At 39.5% G+C, this 18735-nt stretch overlaps 1 protein-coding gene across 4 annotated transcripts in view; it reads left to right on the forward strand.

The window, feature by feature from the left end:
* Nucleotides 1-18735, forward strand: part of rb1cc1 (RB1-inducible coiled-coil 1) — a 311576-nt gene that overhangs the window by 74426 nt on the left and 218415 nt on the right. For all 4 annotated transcript variants that reach the window (XM_043688321.2, XM_043688325.2, XM_043688324.2 and 1 more), the window contains 2 exons: nucleotides 10208-10334; nucleotides 14243-16152. In XM_043688321.2, coding sequence (XP_043544256.2) covers nucleotides 10208-10334; nucleotides 14243-16152 — 2037 coding nt within the window. The remainder of the gene's footprint in view (nucleotides 1-10207; nucleotides 10335-14242; nucleotides 16153-18735) is intronic.

The following is an 18735-nucleotide window of genomic DNA, read 5'->3' on the forward strand; positions in this document are numbered from 1 at the left end:
GGACCTGGGTTGCTGAGATAATTTGTTTGCATCAGCCAAATGACTTCCTTTGAGGAATGTTGAAGCTGGATAAAATTGATCAAAATTGTAAATTGTTTGAACATTTAGTAATTGCAGGTTTCTTAACCTGATTCCTCGTAGGCATGGGACCATTATAATTCAAAAATGCAATTGTAACTTGAGAACCTATAATGAAAATTGATGTTAAAAATTGCATTGGTCTCTTAATAATACCCTTATGCTTTTTCTCTATTTTTCAGTGGAATCCATTAATAGCAAAACCATATTAAATTGATGTTTTCTTTTATAGACATTTGAATAGACAGGGTAACACTTACACCTGAATCTTGCCTAACTGGTTTCAATTCCTCTCTATGCAGAAATCTAATACACCACACCATGCCGCTATAAAATTTGAATTCTTGGCCAGTCTTTTTCTGATTGTCTCCGACCTTATGAGCAATCTTTGTCTCAACTGGATTTCCCCTTTTTTATTAAGGAGCATGCTGCTTTTTTTTATGACCTCTGATCATGCAACTGGGGGACTGGCTTGACTTCAGCTTGTTGGTGAATGAAGACTATCAAAATTTGCAACCTCTTCTTCTCTGGTTCCTCTAGTTGGGATTAGATCCTGAAAAATATCTCTTGCTAATCTGTTCGAAATAAATGGGACTTGTTGGCAAATCTTTTGCTGTGCTCTGAACTGAGACAAGAAGTGTCAGTGATATTCTAGAACTTTATCTAGCTCTTATGTTCATTTTAAGTGACTAATTCCTTTATGATTTCACTGTGTGGCTATCAAGACAATGATTACTTGTGTGAAATCATTTAATTAAAATAAATGTAACTTATTTGCAAATTATTTCTGAAGTATTGTACTTAGACCTCAATGTAATGGAGCATTCGTTCTGAAATGGGGGTAAAATATCTCATTGTTGAAGTGGAAGAAACATTCTAATTTAACATTCTAATCGAATATCAAAAGTGAATTGCTACTATAAGCTCTAGTTCTGGCATTCTTCACCATAATGCAAGCAAAAATTAAATGAAATAAAAACATTTGAATTCCAAGTAAAATCCCCACATTTGATCTCATGCTAAACATCAATAATCCATTTTAGATCCTAGATTGATCTTTGCAGAAAATTTAAATGCAATGTTTTTAAGAACAGCATAATCTCAGTGAGCACTTAAGTAATTGAAGGCATCAGCAGCAGTGCTAAGGAATGTCACTTACTTATCATTTAACGTGTTTGGGTTCTGCCATAGCATTCATTTGTGGATTTTTTTTAAAAAATTGTCCAGCAATAAATTCTGGAGGTGCAGTGAAAGTCACTGAACTTGATATCATGACAACATTTAACTGAGTAACATTAATGAACCCAAGTAAAATTTAGGTAAATGAGAACCAAGATGGAAACTGCCGTGACTGAAGCCATGGCACAAAGGAAGATGGTTATGGTTGTTTGGAGGCATTCATCTCTGGGAGGAGAAAATGAGGGCTGCAGATGCTGGAGATCAGAGTTGAGAGTGGGATTCTAGAAAAGCACAGCAGGTCAGGCAGCATCCAAGGAGCAGGAGAATCGACTTTTTGGGCATGAGCCCTTCATCCCAAAACATTGATTCTCCTGCTGCTTGATGGTGCCTGACCTCCTGTGTTTTTCCAGAACCTCAATCTCCGGTGGCAATCATCTCAGTCACAAAACATCACTGCAGGAGTTCTTTAGGATAATAACCCAGCATGACAATCATCAGCTATAATATTTTGTCCAATATAAGGTCAGAAGTAAGTACGTAGCTTGATTATAGATAATTTAGTGGACTGTGCTGACATGTGGATTGTTGTGAATAGCATTCGGGTGGCAGTTGCCCTTAAGATGGTCATCAGTTGCCATCATACAAGGAAGTTTAACTACCTTTGTTTTGACATTGACATTACCATTACCTAATACTGGAAGCATTGGCATCCGAGGGATCACTATTAAGTTGATGCTTAACGAGACCCACCACACAAATATAGTGACCTTGAACAGGTCAGAAACTGGATATTGCAGGTAGTATCTCACCACCTGTCTCCAAAATTGTTTTTGCGAATATTTGCGAAGTCAAGACAGTGATAGAATGCTGTTCACTTGTCTGGGTGAGTGCATCTCCAAAATTACAACAAAACCTTGATACCTTGGGCAAAGCAGCTCACTTGATTGCACCTTATCCATCATGGGTACTCGCACTTGTCTTCGCCAGCACACGGTGCTAACAGTATGTACCATCTAAAGATACAAGCCAGCAACTCAGCTGGACCCTTTTCAACAGGACATTCCAGCTTTAAACCTTGACAACCTCGATGCAAATGAAAGAGAACATCTCCACTGCATTTTCCCTCCCAGCCGTACCATACTCACTTGGAACAATATTGCTGTTCCTTCACTGACGTTGAGTTATAATCTTTGAGCTTGCTAGCTAACAATTAATGCTGTTGGTATACTGAAATCACACTGGCTGCATCAGTTCAATAAGGCAGTAGACCTCCGCCTTCTCAGATAATTAGAAAACCAGAGTAAATACCGATTCTGCCAATTATTGCCCAACTATCATTAATGTATTTTTAAAAAAATGTTCAGTATAACAAGGCAAATTTTTGCTTTTGTCAGCTACATGCTACATTGCCTTAATTTCACAAGCTTAATATGTTGTGTTCTTTGTTGATTGAACTGTAAGCTCGCGTTAAACTCTGCTCAGTCTTTGAAAATTATCGGGCACCGTGTCCAACCTTGCGTTGTTAATGTAGCCTTTTTCATCTGATGCTAAAGCGCATAAAGTCCATTGAACTCTCGGCCTTAACTAATGATTCCTATGCTCCACATTTATATTGAATGGCCATGATATGAGGTCCTGGTTTTGGATGAGTGGACAGAGTTTAAAAATCAAGGAACACCAGGTTATAGTCCAACAGGTTTATTTGGAAGTACTAGCTTTCGGAGCACTGCTCATTCGTTAGGTAGCTAGTGACATCAGGGAAGCTCTGAAAACTAGTGCTTTCAAATTAACCTGTTGGGCTATAATGTGGTGTTGTGTGATTTTTAAACTTATTTTGAAGGTAGAGTGTGTCATGGGAATATACAAAAGGGCTTTCCATAACAACCAGAACCTATGAAGTATTCTTGAGGTATTGTTGTTGTTGTTAGTGGCTCACTGACTAGAGGCATACCATCCCTGACTAGATTTTTTAAAAAGTTTGTAAGACGTTGATATTGCTGGCTAGACTTACACTTGTTGCCTGTGCATAGTTGCCCTTGAGAAGCTGGTGGTGACCTCGTGAACCATTTAAGTTTGTGTTTATAGCTAGACCTACACTGTTGTTAGGGAGGGAATTGCAGGATTTTACCTAATGACACTAAAGGAGCATTGATATATTTCCAAGTAAGGATGGTGAGTGTCTTCGAGGGAACTTGCAGCTGGCAGAATTCCCATGTATTTGCTGCTTGTTCTTCTAGATAGTAGTGGATAGGGTTTGGAATGTGCTGTATAAGGAACTTTTAGTCTCTGCAGTGTATCTTGTAGAAGGTACATACTGCTTCTACTGAGCTTCATTGGTATAGGGAGTGGATTTTTCTGGATGTGGGAGCAACCTCGTGGGCTGCTTTATCCTGGATGATGGCTAGCCCCTTGAATGTAGTTGGAACTGCACGAATCCAAACAAAGTGGGCAGTATTCCGTCATGCTCCTGACTTGTGCATTGTAGATCATGGACAGGCTTTGAGAAGCTTGGAGGTGAGTTTTGCTGCAGGACTCATAGCCTCTGACCTGCTGTTCTAGGCACTGCATTTGTATGGCTAGGCCAGTTCAGTTTTTGGTTAATGATAGCCCTCTGGATGTTGGTAGTGGTTGTTTGACTCATGACAGTACCTTTGAATGTCAAGTGGTGGTAGTTCGCTTGTCTTTTATTGGAGATGGTTATTGGTTACTTGTGTGGTGCGAATGTTACTTATCACCTTTTCAGCCTGAATATTGTCCAAGTCTGGTTGAATTTGGACATGGGCTGCTTTGCTATCTGAGTGATAATGAATGGTGCTAAACATTGTGTCACCATTAGCACATCCCACCTCTGACCTTTTATGATAAAGCAAATATCATTGATGAAGCAACTGAAGATAGGCGTAGGATACAACCCTGAGGAATTTCAGCAGAAATGTCCTGGGAATGAGATGACTGACACATAGCAACTATTCTACATGCCTGGCTAATCCAAGATGGAAGACCGGAATAATTTCTGGCTGTAACAGGCTGCTTTTTTTTTTGGAGGTGATTTCCTCATTATTCCAGAAGTAGCAATTACTGTTTTATATGCTTTGCATTGTCTTGGAACTTTGGAGAAAAAAAAGTCAATACAACAGTACTCTTAAAGGGAGGACAGAGAAAAGCAGCAGGACACAGAGAGAAGGAAACCCACACTGTTAACTGTCACAGCAGTGAACCTGCACAGTTACGGCCTTTGCTGTTTGAATTCTTGCATCGCTAGACATCAGACTGCATCTGGGAAAACTTAAACAGCGAGTTTCACAACTGATCTTGGATGAACCTGTTTGGGAGAGGTCACAGCACAGAAACAGATAAATGAATAGTTTTAAGTATAGCCTTGCTGTAAATCTACAGTAGTGAGTACAGTGGGTTCTTTATTGATTGTGTTTTATTGAGATATGTCTCTGAAGTCATAAGTATTAAGTTCGTCTGGAGCAATATTTTGTAGAGGAAGAAGGTGCTATTTTCTGAATCTGTAGACTGGAAGAAGCAAAAATGACCCTTTTAATAGAGTGATATACTCTTATGTTGGGATGTGGGAGTTGAGGGAGAGTTTACATGTTACTGAGGATTATATCTGCAAGAAATGCCGTTGGTTGCGAATCCTATCTGATCGAATGGATCGGTTGGAGCAACAGTTAAAGGCAATGAGGAATTTACAAGAGCAAGGGGTGTGATGGATGGCAGTTATAGGAAGGGAGAAAAACTGCAGATATAGTCAGATAGGTTAACTCCAGGAAAGGTGAGGTGGACAGGTAGTATAGGAATTTTCTGTGGCTATCCCCATTTCAAACAAGTATGCCTTTTGGAAAATGTATGGGGTGATGGATTCTCAGGGGAATGTAGCACAAATAGCCAATTTTCTGGTCTCAAGACAGGCTCTAATGTAATGAGGGGTACATCGGGTTCCAAGTGATCAATTCTGTCAGGGAACTCTCTAGTCAGGCACAGACGTTTCTGTGGCCAGCAGCAAAAAAGCAGAATGGTGTGTTGCCTCACTGATGCCAGGATCAAGGATGTCTCAGAGGGTGCAGAACATTCTCAAAGGGGAGAGGGACCATCAGGAGGTCATTGTATACGTTGGAACCAACGACATAAGAAGGGCAAAGGATGAGATTCTGAAGGGAGAATATTGAAAGTTAGGCAGCAGTTTAAAAAGGAGGTCCTCAAGGGTAGTAATATTTGGATTACTCCCGGTGCTACGAGCTAGTGAGGGTAGGAATAGGAGGATAGAGCAGATGAATGTATGGATGAGGAGCTGGTGCAGGAGAAAAGGATTCATATTTTTGGATCATTGGAATCTCTTCTGGGGTAGAAGTGACCTTTATAAGAAGGATGGATTGCACCTGAATTGGAAGGAGACTAATAAGAGCTGGTCAGGAGGATTTAAACTAGTAAGGTCGGTGTGTGGGGGTGGCTGGGACCCAGAAAGATAGTGAGGAAAGAGATCAATCTGAGATTGGTACAGTTGAGAAAAGAAGTGAGTCAAGCAGTCAGCCAGGCAGGGACAAAGCAGAACAAGGTAGGACTGATTGATTAATTAAACTGGCATTTATTTCAATGCAAGAGGCCTGACAAGGAAGGCAGATGAACTCTGGGTATGGTTAGGATCGTGGGATTGGGATATCATAGCAATTACAGAAATGTGGCTCAGGAGTGGACAGGACTGGCAGCTTAATGTTCCACAAATGGTATAGGAAGTATGGAAAGGGAGACAATGGAGGAGGAGTGGCGTTTTTGATAAGGGATAGCATTACAGCTGTACTGAGGGAGGATATTCCCGGAAATGCAGACAGCTAAGTTATTTGTGTTGAACTGAGAAATACGAAAGAGATGATCACCTTATTGGGATTGTATTATAGACCCCCTAATAGTCAGAGGGAAATTGAGAAACAAATTTGTAAGGAGATCTCAGCTATCTTTAAGAATAATAGGGTGGTTATGGGAGGGGATTTTAACTTTCCAAACATAGACTGGGACTGCCATAGTGTTAAGGGTTTAGATGGAGAGGAATTTAAGTGTGTACAAGAACATTTTCTGATTCAGTATGTGGATGTACCTACTAGAGAAGGTGCAAAATGTGACCTTGGGAAATAAGGCAGAGCAGGTGACTGAGGTGTCAATGGGGGGACACTCTGGGGCCAGCGACCATAATTCTATTAGTTTTAAAATAGTGATGGAAAAGGACAGGCCAGATCTAAAAGTTTGAAGTTCTAAATTGGAAGAAGGCTAATTTTGATGGTATTAGGCAAGAACTTTCAAAAGCTGATTGGGGATAGATGTTTGCAAGTAAAGGGACGGCTGGAAAATGGGAAGCCTTCAGAAATGAGGTAACAAGAGTCCAGAGACCGTATATTCCTGTTAGGGTAAAAGGAAAGGCTGGTAGGTGTAGGGAATGCTGGATGACTAAAGAAATTGAGGGTTTGGTTAAGAAAAAGAAGGAAGCACATGCCAGTTATAGACAGGATAGATTGAGTGAATCCTTGGAGTATAAAGGCAATAGGAGTATACTTAAGAGACAAATCAGGAAGGCAAAAAGGGGACATGAGGTAGCTTTGGCAAATAGAGTTAAGGAGAATCTGAAGGGATTTTACAAATACGTTAAGGACAGAAGGGTAACAAGGGAGAGAATAGGACCCCTCCAAGATCAGCAAGGCAGCCTTGTGTGGAGCCGCAGGAGATGAGGGAGATACTAAATGAGTATTTTGCATTAGTGTTTACTGTGGAGCAGGACTTGGAAGATATAGAATGTAAGGAAATAGATGGTGACATTGTGAAAGATGTCCATATTACAGAGGCGGAAGTGCTGCTGTGTTGAAACACATAAAGGTGGATTAATCCCTAGGACCTTATCAGGTGTACCCTAGAACTCTGTGGGAAGCTACGAAAGTGATTGCTGAACTCCTTGCTGAGATATTTGTTTCATTGATAGTCACAGGTGAGATGCCGGAAGACTGGAGATTGGCTAACGTGGTGCTACTATGTAAGAAAGGTGGTAAGGTCAAGCCAGGGATCTATTGACGAGTGAGCTTGACATCAATAGTGGGCAGGTTGTTGGAGGGGATCCTGAGGAACAGAATTTACATGTATTTGGAAAGGCAGGAACTGATTAGGGATAGTCAACTTGGCTTGGTGTGTGGGAAATCATGTCTCAGGAGCTTGTTTGAGTTTTTTGACGAAGTAACAAAAGAGGGCAGAGCGGTGGACTTGATCTAAATGGACTTAAGTAAGGAGTTTGACAAGGTTCCTCATGGGAGACTGGTTAGCAAGGCTAGATCTCATGGAATACAAGGAGAACTAGCCATTTGGATACAGAGCAACATTTTAAAAGGCATCTGGTTGGGTGTATGAATAGGAAGGGTTTGGAGAGATATGGGTCGGGTGCTGGCAAGCGGTTCGAGATTAGGTTGGGATACCTACTCTGTATGGACGAGTTGGATTGAAGAGTCTGTTTCCGTGCTGTACACCTCTGTGACTATGACTCCAAGGAGTGCAGTGGAAATGCTGAAGGGATGCCTTCCAAGCACTCCTGATCAACCATTCTTGCCGATTCAGGAAAAAAAACTTAGCTCCTGACTGAACAAAATAGAAGAAACTAATTTGGGAAACAAATGATTACATCAAAAAACATAGGGTCAGGAAAAAGTGAAATCGTAGTGTCTGAGGCAGTGCTCAGGCATCCAAACTACTCATCTATTCCACCCTTTAAACACCACATGACTGAATCTGCAGATTGCACATTGAATTTATTAGCCATTTCAGAACGTATTATGCTGACGTAGAAGCAATTCAATCTTGATCCCAAGAAACTACCAAAGAGGAGAAGTGCAGGAAACTGAATTGGTTCCAGTAAAGGGAAAAAAAAAATCACAAATACCACCATCTAGAAGAGGGAAAAAAATAATTTTTTCCTCTTCTAGATGGTGGTATTAGTGGGGTTTTTTTCCCAAACCTTTTCTCTCTTTGTAAAATCCCATCCGCTGCTTGTACTTGGATCGTTGATGTTTGACCATTTTCACACAGATGGCATGCAGGCAAAATGGAAGTTCAGGGTAATAAAACTATTTTCTTGTTCACCCCTCCTGTGCTTTCAAACTTTATATCTTATGTCAGTTCCTGAGATTAGGGCATGAAATTTCTGCAAGTTAACCTGTGTCCTCTTGGCATATATGGAAAATTAACTTTTGCAGCATTACTGACGTATCACCAACTATAGGCACCTTAGTAGCATTGCAGTATACTCATGTAGATGCTATATCTCCTAGTTGAACTTCATGTGATGAGTTGCTTATTACATGAAACTTTAAATGTGAAGAAATTGTGACTCAATGAGATCAATATCATCAAAGGGAATCATTTACTAGTATGAGTGAACCTTCATGTGTAGCATTAACATAGGTTGAGGAGGTTACCACATTCTTGTTCAGCGCCTTTGAATCCCATAGCATTTTGGTATCCTTTGCCCATCTGTGTAAATGTAAATTTTAATGTGGTTTTCTCCATGTAGATGCCAAGGTTTTTTTGTTTTTGTAACACTTATAGAATGTTGATTATTCAGATTAACATCCCAAGTTTTGTTAATCTTTCAAAAGAAATACTAAAGATAAAATACCAACTGACAAAACTGCTCATCGGTTAATTAATCATGTTTTAAAAAAACAACCACCTAATATAGTAGTGGAATAACCAGAATAACGCCCATGTGTGGAGAAACCATCAAGGCAAATATTTTGGCAATTAATGCCTTTGAATTTCAGTTAATAATTCCTACATACAAGAGGTATCCTCTGGATTTGCCTACATAGATGTTGCAGAGTCAGCAGTTTCACTGAACGGTAATATATTTATCCTTGTTCCTAAAAGGATAGTATTTTGCAAAGTCTACGTCGTGGTATGTGGAGGATAAAAATGAAGATAGGTAGATTTATTCATCTTCCATATTTTTCATACTTCAAATGAAGTTAACTGCAAAATGATTTTTTCATTTTTCATTCTTTTAGTTTAATGTTTAATGTTTCTTGCACATCACATTTGATACAAACAATTTTGTCCACTTAAATTTTATGTCCTTGAAGAAAACAGTAATTAGGCTAAGTTAGCCATTCTGAACAGTTAGCATTTAATTGTTTTGAATGTTGTCAAAAGCTTTCTGTTAAATGAATCGCATGAGGAGGCCTTTTTTTTTTCTTCCTTTGCCACCTGTGGTTGAAGAGATGGTCACTCAGGGACACAATTTATATTTTATATTAATGTCACGTAGTTCTGGCTGAAAGTCTTAGAGTTTTGTTTTTATTTTTTCATTGCCGTTTGCTGACCTTAGCCATGGTATGTTGAGGATAACTTGGTTCCTGAAGTGAGGACTACTTCTTGTAAAGGTGAGCATTTAAAATAAAAAGTTTCCAGCTCTTTTATGATTATCATTTCAATCATGCACGGTTATCAATGGAGAGATTAGCCATGTCACCAGTACCTAAAGGATAAGTTATCTAATGTGCCCACATTTAATGACCTCCCTCCCTGAAATGAAGTGAATTGCCTCGACTGATTTCCTTGTAGCACAAGTGCGTTTGGTGAGTCACTACATAGCAGTTGCAATGTATTTCTTTTGTTTTCAGCAATTGGTTGGTACGTCAGATTATACAGCACTTATTTTTACATCTTAAGCCTTACAGTTTGAAAATGGTGTCAGGGAGTGTTTTCTCTAAATGATTTTCATATTGTCTCGAAGTTCCTTGTTTGGTGAAGTGCAGGTGAATAAGCCAATACATGCTTTTTCTCAGAGTACCATTAAAACAAAACCATCATCAAATGTTTTTATTTAAATTGTTTAGCTATGATAATGAATGTAGTGGAGGCATGAAGGGAATCTAGTATATGTTTAAACTCATTTTATTTCTTTTTTTCAAAGGATTCCTACACTGTGTGACTTTGAACCATTGCAGCAGCATCATCAAATTCTTCGTAATTTAGTCAAAGCTGCTCAGAGTTTGGATGAAATGTCCCAGACCATCACTGACTTGTTGACTGAACAAAAGGTACTGTTTTGTGTCCATTAGTAGGCCTTAAATTTTTAATTTGTTATTTTGTAACCATGACATATAATTGTTTCCTCAGTGACCAGAAAAGCAAATCTATTCTTAACTATGTTAAAATACTTGTATTTTCCTGATCATTAATGCATTTATGTCTGTGAAGGGAAAAAGCCAGTTTATGCAAATTCAACCATTCATCGAAAAGTTCCAAAGAGGTTATATATTCTTCCAGGTTGAAGAATTATGTAAGGTTGTTACTTTCAAACTGATAAACAAGTGTTGCATTGCATGAATATTATAGTTTTATGCTTAGCCTTTAATTAATTGAAGAACGCGTGAAGATTCATCACACTTCAATTGTCCTGAATATTCAGCTAGTGTACATTTAACAGCTGTATCAACCTGAAGTGCTCATCAGTGCAAGAGAATGGGACTCTTTTTCTGTTTGAGGTAATCTATGTCTGCGTAAAAAGCTGCAGACCAGCTGCATGCAGTGCAAGGTAATACATTGACAAAGTATTTGCAGCACAGAGGTATTATTCTCTTCAATAAATTCTCTTCATGCACATTTCCCTACTTTCCTTCATTTAGCATTCACTCTGTGTCTCTCTACTCCTTTCTCCCTCCAATGGCTAATCTCCCTACTAATGTGTCTGTCATTTATCTCACTCACTTCTTTAGTAACAAGTTCTACCTTCTTAGACTCTGGGTAAAGAAGTTTCACCTGAATTCCTCATTGGATTTGTTAAGACCATCTTCTATATAAGGCCCTTAGTTTTGGTCTTCTGAGTGCATTTACATTCCCTAAATGTGTCCATACTAAATACTTGAGATTATGAAAGCATTTTTAGTTGGTCAACCTTTCTATCAGTCTTTCTTTTATCGACTAGGTTATTCTTTTCTGTTAGGTATAATTCACTTATAATAATATCTTAATCTAATGTTCCTTGCTACCTTCAACAATAAGTGAGGTGAACTTGTGCACTTCTGCTTTTGTTACAAACGTTAGTATGTCTGATCACCCTACTTGTCAGCCATGGTTTTGCATCTTTCTCTGAATTTTCTCTACTGTCTGCACATATGTATCTCCTAAGTTATTCAAAGTTTGTGAGAAGATTTGTAGCTCGGGTGCTCGTTGTTGTGGTTCTGTTCACCCGAGCTAGGAATTTGTGTTGCAGACGTTTCGTCCCCTGTGTAGGTGACATCCTCAGTGCTTGGGAGCCTCCTGTGAAGCGCTTCTGTGATGTTTCCTCCGCATTTAGTGGTTTGTCTCTGCCGCTTCTGGTTGTCCGTTCCAGTTGTCTGCTGCAGTGGCTGGAATATTGGGTCCAGGTTGATGTGTTTGTTGATAGAACCTGTGGAGGAGTGCCATGCCTCTAGGAATTCCCTGGCTGTTCTGTTTGGCTTGTCCTATAATAGTAGTGTTGTCCTAGTCGAACTCCTGTTGCTTGTCATCCGCATGTGTGGCTAAGGATAGCTGATCGTGTTGTTTTGTGGCTAGTTGGTGTTCATGGATACGGATCGTTAGCTGTCTTCCTGTTTGTCCTATGTAGTGTTTTGTGCAGTCCTTGCATGGGATTTTGTTCACTATGTTGGTTTTGCTCATGCTGGGTATTGAGTCCTTTGTCCTGGTGAGTTGTTGTTGTCTGAGAGTGGCTGTTGGTTTGTGTGCTGTTACTTAACTCTATTTGAAAACTTAACACAATAATACATACAGTAACATTACTAATTAACTGTTCCAATATAGTAACATCCCATAAACACACCCCTGGCAAAAGACAAATTCAGAAAACAGGTTGTCTCGCATGCAAATCCCATAGCAGACAGAGAACCCCGAGCTTTTGGCTGTAACCGAGAGAGGGTAAAAAAACTTTCATTTTTCAAGATCCCAACAGCAAAGTTGAATAAAGGTCCTGGTTTCTCCACACCCATTCTCTACACCTATATCTTAACTTGCGACTTATTTTGACACCATTTAAGGATGTTTCTTTTGTTCTTGGCTTCTTGAAAAAAAAGCCAAGGCTTCACAAGTTGTTTAGTCCAGTGGTGCTGTTGGACTGCTCGGTGCCTGTGCCTTAAAAGCTTTCTTCAAAAAAACTCAGGATAATATAACCTCTTAAACCCACAGCATTATCACAACACTTTCACCTCTATAATTTTGCCTAATTTAAATCATATCATAGCTAATATACTGCTGAAATCTACATCACTGTCTTTGCTGATTTTAGCTTTAATTCTTTGCTGATCTCCCACGTTCAACCCTCTGCAAACCTGAGGTAATTAAAAACTTTATATTCAAAGCTAAATACTTGAAAGTGGTACTTGTCCAACAGTAACCTGCTCACTGTCACTCTGTTTTCAGTTCCACCTGGGTTCACTGAGCTCCTCATCTCATTACAGCCTTGATTTTAAACTGTACTTGAGCAGCAAGATGAGGTTGAGTAGTTGTGGCTACTGGAGATCAGTCATCTCAACTATAGGGCATTACTAGAGTTTTTTAGGGTTGTGTCTTTGATCCAACAGAATATCGACAGCTGCTTCATCAACTGGAATGCTACATCGTAAATCCAGAGGTGGAGATATTTACCAATGATTGCACCTTTTTCAAATTCTCAAACTGCATTAGTACACGTCCAAATGTAGCGGTGCCTGGACAACATTTATATCAAGGCTGATGGTGATGTGAATATACTTGTCGTCTAAGTGTAGGCAGTGATGATCTCTTAACGAGAGAGAATTCGACCTTGTCCTTTTGACATTCCATGTCCTTACCATCATTGAATCCCCCACGATGACCATGCTGGGTATCACTATTGATGAGAAACTAAACTGGCCCAGCCATACTATTACTGTGGTTGCATGACTAAGTCAGAGACTGGGAATTCTGTAGTGAGTAGGTCACCTATGATTGCTCAAATCTTGCCTGCCATCTAAAAGGCACAATTAAGAAGTGTGATAGAATATTTTATACTTCCCTGGAATGGTGCAGTTTCAACGCAGTTAAGATATTCAATGCTACGCAGAACGTAGCAGTCCACTTGATTAGTACTGCATCTGATATCTACAGCAATCACTTAATATGCCACCAGCGCACAGTGGCGGAAGTCACAAGATTACAGTTATAAGTTACCAGGGTCCAATCACGACTTATTTAACCGCATCTTCCCAATCCAAGATCTTTACCACCTGTAAGAACAAGAGCAACTGAGACCTGAGACTATCATCACCTGCTAGTCCCCTTTGAAGCCCAACATCATCGTGATTCAAAAAGATATCATCATTCCTATATGAATGCTCGGTCAAAATCCTGGAAACCCCTCTCTAACAGCACAAGAGATGTTGTCCAACTTTAACTTGTGCAATCTATGCAGAAGGAAACTTACCACTGCTATCACCAACTTGATTTAATTAGGAATCAAGATATAATGTGGACATGCACGTTGACACCCACATCCTGTGAGTGAATAATAAAACCTATATCTTAATTTGCTACTTATTTTGATATCATTGCTGTTTCTTGTTTTGGAATTGATCCCTCTAGTCAGCAAAGAATGGCTATGCTGTTCTGACATTTGTACATGAAAGTTGTGCTTGAACAGTCAAGTGCAATCCTTTAAGCTCCAACAAAGTTTGGGGGGAAAAAGTAAAGAATTATGAGGAAGATAAATCACTGAGCTATGGAAGAATGTGTTTGGGAAATTGAAGAGAGTACATTTTGGTGTTGTAGAGGATGGGTGAAAACAAGGGGGAGGAAGATGGTGAAGGAAAGGCAAGAGTTGGGGGGGGGGGATGAAAAAAGAAGAGGAGGAATTTGAGATAGGATACACAGTCAATTTATAAAATTAGTTATTTTGTAACTTGCATGAAACCACTTTTTTACTGATGCTTTTTAATCTTTTTTCTGTTTACAGGTGTCTCTAGATCAAACTTCAGTAACAACACCAACAAAACACAAGTTGGAAAGCACAACCAGAACTAAAACTACCTCTTCTAGATCCACATCTACACTTAGCCTTCAGGGACCAATCTGCCCACCTGCTAACGTTCCTGCCTCATTAGAAGAGCTGTCTCCTGATAGTATTGATGCCCATACGTTTGATTTTGAAACCATTCCTCATCCAAATTTAGAACAAGTTCTCAAACAAGGATCTATAGATATGGACTCATTGGCAGAAAGTCCAGAGTCTGATTTTGTGTCAGCTGTAAATGAATTTATGATTGAGGAGAGCTCAACTTCACCCAACATAAACAGTGATCCACAAAGTCCTGAAATGATGCTTGAATCATTATATTCTTCAGTTATTAATGCCATTGATAATCGACGCATGCAGGATACAACTTTTGGTGAAAATGTGGATTCTAAAGAAGTTGCAACTCTTAAAGTGCATATAGAAAAATACAGGCTTATCACTGAAATGTCTCAGTTGCATTTTATAAACATTAAGAAAGACCTTAATCATTTCAGAGAGCTTGTTCAGAAGGAGCAGTGTGATTTTAGTAGTTCAATGAAAAATGTAAGCGAAGAATTAAGAAGCCTAATTGAAACTGTAAAATGTAGAGTTGAAGTGGGAGCAAAAGAAAATTATCAACAAAAATTAGAAATTTTAAGAAAGGATTACGAAGATCAAATGGACAAATTGAATGTTGAGTTGGTGACTGCTCAGCAAAATACTGACAAGCTGAAAAAAGATTTGTTGGAACTTGAAGATTACATAAAACAGAAGGATTGTGAGTTTATTGAGGTAAGAACTGAAAATGAAACTCTCTTATGTTTACAAATTAGTAAAGATAAAGAAATAAATGACTTAGTGGAAGGCAGAAAAAAGCAAGAGACTGAAATCCAAGAACTCAGACAATCGAGAGAGAGTTTATTGGAAGAATTAAACAGACTTCATTTAAAGGCTGACCATGAAATGAAGTGCTTAAGGGAAGAGCTTCAGACTCTTGAACAAAGTCATCTGAAGGATCTTGAAGATGACCTGAAAGTCAGGCATCATCAAGAATTGAAAAAATTACTGGCTGATCATAGTAAGCAACAAGAACAAATCTCAAAGGAAAATGAAACAAGGTTAGATCATGTGCAGCAGTCTCTTACAATCAAGCTCCAGGAGCGAGAGCAAGAACTAAATGAACTTAAATTGAACGTATCCGAACTTTCTGACTTTAGGTGCAATTTGGAAGCTGAATTGGCTTTGAAGGAAGTGGAAACTGAGAAATTAAAGCAGCGCTTGAAAGAGACTCAAGTCCAACAAGAGGAGATTGCAAAATGTCAAGTCATAAAAGAAACTGATAAATATAGAGAAGAGATAACTGACTTGAAGCACCAACTCCAGCTAAAACTTGAGGAATACAAGGTAGGCCTTGCAGAAGAAAGAATACTAATGACTACAGAGAAAGATCAGTGTATTTCTGATCTGCTAGACCGGCAAGAACAGGAGAAGGCCATACTTAAAGCAGAACTAGATAAGTTGGATGTAATGAGACAGCAAGCGCTGGACATGGAGGTAGCATTAAGGGGACAAGTTGAAGAGCTCACCACTAAACTGAAAGAATATTTGAAAACAATGGAAACCGAAAGGGAGGAAATGATGTCTGAAAAGCAGCGAATTGCATTTGAAATAGAAGCAAAATACAAAGCAACTATTCGTGATCTTGAAGAAGAGAAGAAACAGCTGCTCAACACAAGCCAGGAAAGAGAGGAATTTATGAGAAATAAAATGCATGAAGATTGTGAATGCAAAAAACAAGCACTTGAGCAAGAATTGCAAATAAAAAATCAACAGTCTGAAAGTCCATTTGAAGATCAAAGTAAAGCTGAGAGGTATGCGAAGTTTCTATGTCTTAATCAATTAATGCGTAATAGGATGTCTCCGGGCAAATCTTTAAGATTTTCTTTATTTCTTATTCTTGATCTTGTACTCCATATTCTTTACATCTCACTTGCTTTTCCCATGAGAAAAGCAAAAACAAATTTCATTTAATGCATTTTCAGATGCTGTCCTAATAAACCATTGTGCAACTTTTGTTTTATTCACTTGTGGGATTGTGGGCATTGCCGACTGGCCAACATTTATTGACAGACCCTAGTTGCCCTTGTGGTGGTGGTGAGCCACTGCCTTGAACCGTTGCAGTCCATATGCTACAGATATGCACACAATGCCATTAGTAAAGGAATTTCATGATTTTGGCCCAGCTACACTAAAGGAAAGGCAACATATATTCAAGTCAGGATCACAAGTGGCTTGGAGGAGAACTTGCAGGTGATTGTGTTTCTATATATCTACTGCTCTTGCCTTTCTAGATGGAAGTTGAGAGCTTGGATAGTGTTGTAGAAGGCACTTTAAATTTCTGCAGTGCATATTGTTGCTACTGAGAGCTGGTGGTGGAGGGAATGAATGTTAAACAATATTGATATTTCTTAACGTGCATTTATGACTAATATGTTAATTATAACATCTCTTCTCCAATTTAATTGTTGTCTAAACCTTTAACTTTTGAAGGGACTCACTATTGCTCCCTGTAAAGAAATGATTAACTCAGGACAGGTTTATCATGGTAATAGGAGGGATAGTGCGCCTTTTACTTTCCTCATTTTCCAATGCCCTCACTTTCCACATGAAGCAGTGATTTACATTTACTGCTTTCAATGTATTCTATTGGAATCACTGCTCACTGTGAAGTCTGGGATATGTTGGAGAGACCAAATACAGTCCAGATGACCACTTTGATAAACTCCTGCACTCAATCCACGAGAATGTCCTCCTTGGTTTTTTTGTAATGCTCCATTAAAGCTGAGCACAAGCTAGAGGAAAAGCACCTCATCTTCTGATAAGGCTAGCAGTTGTCTTAACTTCATGTTGAGTTTAACAACTTAAACCATGAATATGTCCTCCATTTTGAATTCTGCCCCAGTGCTAAGATGTATCTTCACAGAAGCCTTTCAGGGCAGAAGAATACCGTTCACACCTTCTCTTGAATGATCATCCAATGCCCTGTTGACTACCTTGATTGAGCTAGTTTCCACTATTCATCCAGACAGTGCATTGCAGACATTAAATACTCACTGTGAGAAAAAGGTTTATTTCCACATTACAGTTGCTTCCTTGGCTAATAACAATCAATTTTCACCTCCTCATTCTTCAGTTTGCCTTTTTACGAATGGAAACAGTTTCTTCCCGCCTCTTGGATCTCCCTACCTCTTCAGACCTCTTGTGATTTTGAAAACGTGAATCAAATTTCCCTTTAGCTCTCTCCTCTCTGAGGAAAGCAATCCCAATTTTCTCCAATCTGCCTTCATAATTGAAGTTCCTTGTCCCTGGAATATATTCTTGTAATCCTGTTCTGCAGTCTTGCTCCAATGTGTTCGCATCATTCCTAAAGTGTGGCACCTAGAATGGTACGTCTCAGCCCAGCTTAAGCCTAGTTAGTGCCTTGTTACAGTGTTTCTGCTTTCAGTCAGAGCTGATCTTTATTCTGTTATTAACACCTGCTCTGAATCAACAGTTTGTTCCTTTACTTCCAATATTGTTGTTTACTGCTACCATGGCTTTTTTTTTAAACATTTTAAGATGTCCTCCTCTTTAACCTGTCTATGAGCTTCCTTTTTACCTGACACCACCTCCACCAACTCACTCCCTGCCTCCTTTATATAGCATAAATCTCATCACTTTTCCCCCTCTTCAGTTTTGACGGATATCATATCTGACTCGGCACGGTGGCACAGTGGTTAGCACTGCTGCTCACAGCACCAGAGACCCGGGTTCAATTCCCGCCTCAGACTGTGTGAGTTTGCACATTCTCCCTGTGTCTGCGTGGGTTTCCTACGGGTGCTCTGGTTTCCTCCCACAGTCCAAAAATGTGCAGGTTAGGTGAATTGGCCATGCTAAATTGCCTGTAGGGGAATGGGTCTGGGTGGGTTGCGCTTCAGCGGGTCGGTTTGGACTTGTTGGGCCGAAGGGCCTGTTTCCACACTAAGAAAGTAATCTGACTCAAAGCATTAACTCCTTTTTTCTCTCCAAGATACTGCCAGGTGTGCGGAATTTTTCCAGCACTTTGTTTTGATTTCAGATTTCTAGCATCTGCAGTCATAGAGATGTACAGCACGGAAACAGACCCTTCGGTCCAACTCGTCCATGCCGACCAGTTATCTCAACCGAATCTAGTCCCACCTGCCAGCACCTGGCCCATTTCCCTCCAAACCCTTCTTATTCATATACCCATCCAGATACCTTTTAAATGTTGAAATTGTACGAGCCTCCACCACCTCCTCTGGCAGCTCATTCTATACATGTACAACCTTCTGAGAGAAAAAGTTGCTGCTTCGGTCTCTTTTATATCTTTCCTCTCTCACCCTAAACCTATGTCCTCGGGTTCTGGACTCCCCGACCCCAGGGAAAAGACTTTG

The sequence above is a fragment of the Chiloscyllium plagiosum genome, unplaced genomic scaffold (assembly GCF_037043375.1).
Source record: "Chiloscyllium plagiosum isolate Xiang-an unplaced genomic scaffold, Cpla_swu_hap1 HiC_scaffold_4, whole genome shotgun sequence".
Lineage (NCBI taxonomy): Eukaryota > Metazoa > Chordata > Chondrichthyes > Orectolobiformes > Hemiscylliidae > Chiloscyllium > Chiloscyllium plagiosum.